An 8,686-nucleotide genomic window follows, 5' to 3' on the forward strand; every position below is an offset into this window, starting at 1 on the left:
GTTAACTACCGTTCCCACTCTGTCAACAACGATGCAAGTTTTAGCGGTATTACGAGTGTTTGTAATGATGCAAAAAGCTTTGATCAAGAACGTTAACTACCGTTCCCACTCTGTCAACAACGATGCAAGTTTTAGCGGCATTGTGACATCATTAAGACTCAAACAGTAGGTGATAAGATAGATGAGGTGTATAATGTTCTTGATTAAGGCCTTCACTAACATTACACATCGTCGTGACATCATTAAGACTCAAACAGTAGGTGATAAGATAGATACGGTATATAAAGTTCTTGATTAAGGCCTTCACTAACATTACACATCGTTGTGACATCATTAAGACTCAAACAGTAGGTGATAAGATAGATACGGTATATAATGTTCTTGACTAAAGCATTTTCTAATCATTACAAACCCTCGTAACGTCAATAAAACTTACTTCATAAGTGATAAGAGAGGAAGGCTGATTTATTTTTGACTAACGCACTTGGTATCATTGTAAACCGTTGTGACTTCACTATAATTCAACTCGTAGGTGAAAAGGTAGGAAAGTGGTTATTGTTCTGGACTAAAGCATTTCATAATCATTACAAACACTTGTAATTTCTCCAAAACTTGCATCGTTGTTGACAGAGTGGGAACGGTAGTTAATGTTCTTGATCAAAGCTTTTTGCATCATTACAAACACTCGTAATGCTGCTAAAACTTGCATCGTTGTTGACGATGTGTAATGTTAGAGAAGGCCTTAATCAAGAACCTTATATACCGTATTTATCTTATCACCTACTGTTTGAGTCTTAATGATGTCACGACGATGTGTAATGTTAGAGAAGGCCTTAATCAGGAACATTTACCATCATGCTATTCTGTTCGTTTAATTTAGGTTTGAATCTTAAAACTAATAGATTCTCCTTTATGTGCAGTTCTTGTTTACTGTTGGCCGTAGTGAGGATTTTAAACTGCCCTTTACTTATGGGTTTACGCTCGTACAAATCATTGTTGGCCGTAGTGAGGATTTTAAACTGCCCTTTACTTATAGGTTCGTTACGCTCGTACAAATCATTGTTGGCCGTAGTGAGGATTTTAAACTGCCCTTTACTTATGGGTTCGTTACGCTCGTACAAATCATTGTTGGCCGTAGTGAAGATTTTAAACTACCCTTTACTTATGGGTTCGTTACGCTCGTACAAATCATTGTTGGCCGTAGTGAGAATTTTAAACTGTCCTTTACTTATGGGTCCGTTACGCTCGTACAAATCATTGTTGGCCGTAGTGAGGATTTTAAACTGCCCCTTACTTATGGGTTCGTTACGCTCGTACAAATCATTTTTCTTAATAGTTGAATACAAGTGAAAAATAATATTTTTAAAATACCGAAAGTGTAGGAATAGGTGCAACAAAAAATGAGGAAACAAGATAGGTATGGTGTAATAAAACTTCCTCTGTACAACCTCACAACATCTGGTCCAACTTGATTTATAATTTCTGTCTTTCTAACTGAATTTATGAGAATTAGCATTATGTAAATTTAATACTTACCATCGTCTCTACCTTATCACCAAATTTTGAGTCTTAATGATATATCGATCGTTTGTAGCGATTACACAATGTCAATAACATTAACTAGCGTCCTCGCAATATCACATGTAATATAATTTTTAGTCTTTTTTCTGACACAGAGTTTTCATTCAAAAACATTAACCATTTCCCCACGCTCACAGTGTGACTTTTAATGATTACACAATACCTTAGTCAAGAACTTTATCTACTGTTCCTACGTTAACATCTACGTCGTAAGTTTTAGTGACATCACGAGGGGTGTAATGATTATATGATGCTTTAGTTAAAAACATGACCCACCATACCAAACTTATCACACACAATATGAGTTTCATTAAATTATTTTAACATTTGTAATCAAATATTTACAATAAATGAGTTTCGTTTTGTTCAAAATTTTAGTGATCATCTAAGTGTCTAAAATATTTAAACAGTGAATAATGACTTTTTATGAAAGGGTAAAATTACCTATTAAGAGATAATTAATAAGAATGTTTCAATACTTTATTCATTTCTTGGCCAGGTGATTAGGGCACTCGCCTCGCAATCTGTGGGTCGAATCTCTGTCCCACCAAACATGCTCGCCCTTTCAGCCGTGGGGATATTATTAAGTCACGGTCAATCCCACTATTCGTTGGTAAAAGAGTAGCCCAAGAGTTGGCAGTGGGTGGTGATGACTAGCCGCCTTCCCTCTAGTCTAGCGCAGATAGCCCTCGTGTAGCTTTGCGCGAAATTCAAAAACAAACAAACAATTATTCATTCCCTAAGTAGATTTATCCTCAGAAAAGTACAACTGAGTTTCTCGATTGAACAACGGATATTTGAAACTAAGTATCGTTGGGTTTTTTCTCGGACCTCCTTTGGAAAATTTCTATTCAGGAGAAAGTACAAGTACAGTTCCCAAAATCTCACCCAGTAATGAATGTCTTTTTTTTTCTAAGTTTTTCATTTATTTACAGATGCTTACCTGAAATAAGCAAATCTTTTACAGAAAAGTAAAGTCTCATCAAGTGGAGGGTTAATGATTTTAGTAAAATCTGATCAAGTTTCATCAAGTAGAGGGTTAATGATTTTAGTAAAATCTGATAGTTTTATCAAGTGGAAGGTTAATGATTTTAGTAAAATCTGATCAAGTTTCATCAAGTGGAGGGTTAATGATTTTAGTAAAATCTGATCAAGTTTCGTCAAGTGGAGGGTTAATGATTTTAGTAAAATCTGATCAAGTTTCGTCAAGTGGAGGGTTAATGATTTTAGTAAAATCTGATCAAGTTTCGTCAAGTGGAGGGTTAATGATTTTAGTAAAATCTGATCAAGTTTCATCAAGTGGAGGGTTAACGATTTTAGTAAAATCTGATCAAGTTTCATCAAGTGGAGGGTTAATGATTTCAGTAAAATCTGATCAAGTTTCATCAAGTGGAGGGTTAATGATTTTAGTAAAATCTGATCAAGTTTCATCAAGTGGAGGGTTAATGATTTTAGTAAATTATTCTTCCAACTTCCCATTGGCAGAAACATGGCTGTTCTGTTTATGCAATTTAACACGTCTAATAATAATCTAACTTCAATTAGTAGTTAAAATGACCTAAAATCTCGTTAGATATCGTAATTGAATTTACATATAATAATCTGTCATATTCATATCACAGATTGCGTTTGGCATAATAAACAAATATGTTAAGAGACATTAACAACTGCCAAACAACCATTCAATGAGAAACATTTATTTCTCACTGCGATTACATAATGATTTGTTTATTACTCCATCCGACTGATGGGTACATTCCTCCAAGGACTCACCTTTTTGGGATGAGTGTAATTTGAGTTTTATTTCTTCTTCTCTTACGCTGTAGTTCCTTTCATTCGGATAAGGAATATCGATTACCAATAAAAAATGAAAGAATATTGAAGAGTTTAATTAGTGGTGAGTTTACTTTGATCAATTCAATATTTTCTTTTGGGGCTTTTCGTTTGTTTGTTTGTAGTTAAGCGCAAAGCTACATAATGGTCTATCTGTGCTCTGCCCACTACGGGTATCGAAACGCGGTTTATAGTGGTGCAAGTCCGCAGACATACCATTGTGCCACTGGTGGGAGGGGTTTTCATTAAAAATGGATAAATAGTCATGCATAAAACAAGTATTATTCCTTAAAATGTGGGCAGTAGTAAAAATGATAACCTTTGCTTCAACTCATAAACATTCGTTGGACGATTCTCTGAAGTTGCAATGTGTGTAGTTTACCCACAGGAAGGGAAGAAAATCGTCCAGCAAAAAAATTTTTAAATTCTAAAGTCTAAATTTCAATAATAATTTTTTTATAAACGTTCAGTTAGGAAAAGTATACCATCTTAAACACTCATTTCTTGACAATATGGTCGATAGAAACTGCTCACAAAGGTTTCTACTACAATGCAACTAAACAAGATTTAATGACACATACGATGAAGAAGATTTGGTTGGGAATTACCTTTCTACTAAAACCTTGAACATCTTAATAACTAAACTGTAGACTGAACTCATGTGGACTTTTGAGTTTCAGTTCTTCTTCAGAGATCTGTACGAGTAAAGAAGAATGTTTTGGCACAGAAATGGGGAAAATCGCGTAACATCTCATTTGGAGGCAAGATAGTTAAATATAACAGTATCGATTTGCTCAATTTTACCTCGCTGTGCACAAAGGGACTAAAAGTAGCAATTTACACCTTGTAAGAAAGATAAGAAGTCATTAAATTAAGACCATAATTGAAATAGTTCATTGATACTTGACTGAGAAAGAATGATAAACGAAAACGAAAAATATAAATCATTTCCTTGTTTTCTTGGTTATAACTTTTAATAAAGCTATTTTAATTGGTTTATAAAGTGTAAAGCTAATACTTTAAAACTACCAATTCTGTGGGACCATATAAATATCTGCATTGAATTTTTTATGAGTAGAGGCTTAATGAAATTATAATTGATAATTAAAACAGTACGCATTATTAAAAACCAGTATATTAACGTGTAAAACCAAGCAAAAGATAAGTCACGTAACTTTATTGCAACTATTAACCAGTACAATCAGGTTGAAGTTGATATAATAAATGTATCCGTCCGTAATTGACACTCCTGGGTTTGTGAACTAAATCAACATTTCAGGGGTAAGATTAAAAAAAACATCTCAGAAGAATATTACAAGGCTAAAATAATAAGTTATTAAGAATAACACGTGGGATTCAGTATCTTCGACATATACTCATTTGAAATATAAATCTGGTTTTGAGGTATCAACCGAAATAAAGTGAGAACGATGAACACGTATCTAAACCAGGAGCTACAATAGCGTGTTCAAATAGATAGTGTTTATTATGAGGGAAAATACCAGGAGCTACAGTAGCGTATTCAAATAGATAGTGTTTACTATGATGGAAAATACCAGGAGCTACAGTAGCGTGTTCAAATAGATAGTGTTTACTATGATGGAAAATACCAGGAGCTACAGTAGCGTATTCAAATAGATAGTGTTTACTATGATGGAAAATACCAGGAGCTACAGTAGCGTGTTCAAATAGATAGTGTTTACTATGATGGAAAATACCAGGAGCTACAGTAGCGTATTCAAATAGATAGTGTTTACTATGATGGAAAATACCAGGAGCTACAGTAGCGTATTCAAATAGATAGTGTTTACTATGATGGAAAATACCAGGAGCTACAGTAGCTTGTTCAAACAGATAGCTTATTGCAGTTTGCCTGTTACTCATAATTAAGACTAACTTGTTATTAATTGTAATTATTATTGCATTATTTTAGCATCTCTTCTCATAGAAGCTATTACATAAGAATATATATATATATATATTTATATGTTGCTGTTGTTTCCTCAAGTTCTACAGAAGTTTTGTTGACCTTCTAACTACGCTCTTAGGGTTATCTTCACTGCCTAGTTGGTCGTGGTTTATTACAGGGTTATTAATCAAGTCCATAACCTGAGAAAGGATGTTGTAATCTGAGCCATTCTTCTCATCTTCTTCTGAAGACTGAACGTATGTAGGATGCAACTGAAGAGTTTCTACGTGACCATATTTTGCTGTTGACTGCTGATCAGTAGGTGGATTATAACTGTTTGGATATAGATATAAATCTTCGGTCAACGTTCTGTTGCTTTTCTTGGTGCTAAGCTGGACTTCGTGATTACCAAACTCGTTGTTGTAGTGATCATAGGATTCTTCTGCTGTGTCCCCTTGTGTTTCTTCTACCGTTGAGCTGGCATCAGAATAAATATCTGCTAGCTGATAGTAGGATCCTGAATAAGAGTTTTCAGATATATCTTCTGAATGACCAACGGGTTGAGGGTTTAAGTTTAACTCATCGGAGTTTGTCAATTGGGACACATCTTTCTCGTCGTTTACAGAGAGCTCATAAGCACCAGGATGGTTATGCTGACTTTTCAAGTCGTCCTGATTACTTGTGTTTAAACTATGTTTTAATGGAATATTCTCTGAAGTTTCTTTGCCATGGTTATGTTTTCCCCCAGTATCTTGAGCAGCATACATGTAACTCAACTGAGAAGCGGCAACTATGGGATTAGTTACTTCCTGATCGTTTTCATTGCCATAGTTAGGTTGTTCTTGCTGCTGCTTTTGTGAGAAGTGCGCCGTTCCGGGTAAATGAGCGTCACTACGTTCTTCTGCAGAAGGAAGTTGAACACTGGAAGGTGGTAAAACTGGTTTTCGAAATATTTCTGTTTGTTGAGGATTTATCTCAATATTTGAATGAACATTAGGCAGTGCTGCTACTGCTTGACCAAACTTAGAAACACCAAACCCGCTGAAATCAGGTTCACCAGGCTTGAAGGCCCCGTGAAATGGAACAGAATCATGTTCGCTTAATGGGAATGGCCTTGGGTCATTTGGTGGAGGGGTTGTAGGATCTGGAAAACGATCCTCACTATATGAAGTCAGTATAGGTCTGAATCCTCCTTCGAATTTTATAACAGGTGCATTTTGTTCCAGTTGCCTTTTCTTGTTTTTGTTGATATGATGACTAATGTGTTTAGAATTGTCAAGAAAAAACGACCCAGTTTGAGGCTCAGAAGATCTCGAACTAAAAGTTGATAAATGGCTTGCCTGGACCGGAGCACGAGGGAAATCCCTGTTTAACTGACCCACAGGGATATAGTACACATATTGCTCTTCCTTAACAGACGCGTTTTTAGTAACGTCTCCGTGGACACTGTATGGTTTGTTAAGAAAAGATGACTGCTGTAAATTATAACCTGTTGACGAAGTATCCCTCTGCGGTACACTGTACACATCATGAGTTGCAGATTGTTTGTCCTTATGTGATATGTTATATTCAGTCTCGTTATTGATGACTTTTTCCTGCGTATGCAGTTGATAACTAGGTGCATACAGTTCATGATGAAGGACTTGTTCGTGACTAATGCCTGGCTTTCTGTTTCCTGTGAAATTTATCTCTGGTGATATAACATCATCTGAAGCCTCGAACAATGGAAGTCCATTAGTCTTAAAAGCGGTGTTAGGTTTTTCTAGCTTTGTTAGACTAGTCTTGGGCTTTATACCCTGCAAGACTTGTTCGTTGTTACTATTGTAAACCCTGAGTGTACTAGCAGCCGGTTGGAAAGTCTCGTCACATGAATCAACCACGTGTATCTTCCACCCGAGGTACCGATGAGTGTAACACTGCAATTTCACACACAAAAAAAAGATTGTTAAATACCTCGAGCGCTTCAACTAAATATTTTAAATTAATTCAGGAACTTCAAGAACTGGTTCTCATTGTTTCTACGTGTGTACAATCATAATTAGGGTCAGAAATGATAAACTTCGTTTTATTCACAATTATAACTTTTGGAATTATATATGAATAATACAAACTATGACATCTTAACTAAAAAAACATTAATGAATTTAAAGAGATTTAGCATTTATAGGCAGGTTTTAGAGTAACCACATTCTTTATAAATATCGGTATTTTTCATAACTTCCAATCTTCCAGTTTTTGCTTTAGATATGCAGTACTGTAGATAGTAAGCTGTGTAATTCATGAGGACAGAGGACATGTGCTTTTTTTCTGTAACTTACTTAATTTTTCTTTAAAATTAATGTCAATAATCCTAATAATCTTTAAAATTATCAATCTTGTAGTCTTCTGTTAACTTTTACCTTCATAACAAATATTCACAGACATTATTTTGTCCAAAAGAGCGTCTTTTGTTTCATTAAAACTATAAACATGTAAAACTTGTTATTGTAAAAAGAATATTCAGTTGATAACATACAGAAAACTTAGCAGTTTTAATGTTTAAATGTGCTGTAAATCGGAACATATCTTTTTATAATAACATATCGATGGCTTCCAAATAACTTGTTTATATTAATTAAAATTTACATCGAAACTATTTTCACATCTATAAATCTGATAAAAGTTAAAATGTTGTCACGTATGCGAAGTTCTAATTTACAAACTTTTCAATAAGGCAAAAAAAAACTAGCCGTAAGTTCACTAAGTCAGTTCTTTAAGTTACAAAGTCAGTCAAAAAATCACTGACTATGAAATTTGCCAAGGCAAGTCAAGCCATTGAGCACAAAACTTACGTCTGATGTTAATATAAAGTTAAGAATGTTTCTATATTTTTATATCTACTTAGCATAATACTCGACGTTTAATCGCTTTCACATATTTGTGTATAAATATGTTTTATCTTAAAATAAATCTTTATAAACCATCTAAAGCCTGTACACTAATTCAAAATAAAAGAATAAATGAAAAACTTTCTTCAGGGTTATCTACACTATTTAAACCTGAATTAGGGATGAATATGTATATTTTTGTTTCTGTACGTTTCTCTGTATTTATGCCAAAATGTATGTTTTGGTAGCTCTACGTAGCTCAATATATATATTTCGTTTTTCTGTATTTAGACCAATATATATATATATATATATTTTGATAACTATACGTTTCTTTGTATGTAGATCAATATGTAAGCTTTTTAGCAATACTATTTCTGTGTATGTAGATCAATATGTAAGCTTTTTAGCAATACATTTCTGTGTATGTAGATCAATATGTATATTTTTGTTTGTTTGTTTGTTTGTTTTTCAATTTCGCGCAAAGCTACACGAG

General features: G+C 34.2%; 1 protein-coding gene across 1 annotated transcript in view; it reads right to left on the minus strand.

Moving 5' to 3' along the window:
• Positions 1-5,251: 5,251 nt before the first annotated feature.
• The window catches only part of LOC106462880 (protein Skeletor, isoforms B/C-like), a 67,799-nt gene continuing 64,364 nt past the window's right edge, over positions 5,252-8,686 (minus strand). Inside the window, exon 15 of the mRNA XM_013922846.2 lies at positions 5,252-7,239. Coding sequence (XP_013778300.1) covers positions 5,425-7,239 — 1,815 coding nt within the window. The 3' untranslated portion in view covers positions 5,252-5,424. The remainder of the gene's footprint in view (positions 7,240-8,686) is intronic.

This window comes from Limulus polyphemus, unplaced genomic scaffold (genome assembly GCF_000517525.1).
Source record: "Limulus polyphemus unplaced genomic scaffold, Limulus_polyphemus-2.1.2 Scaffold1274, whole genome shotgun sequence".
NCBI lineage: Eukaryota > Metazoa > Arthropoda > Merostomata > Xiphosura > Limulidae > Limulus > Limulus polyphemus.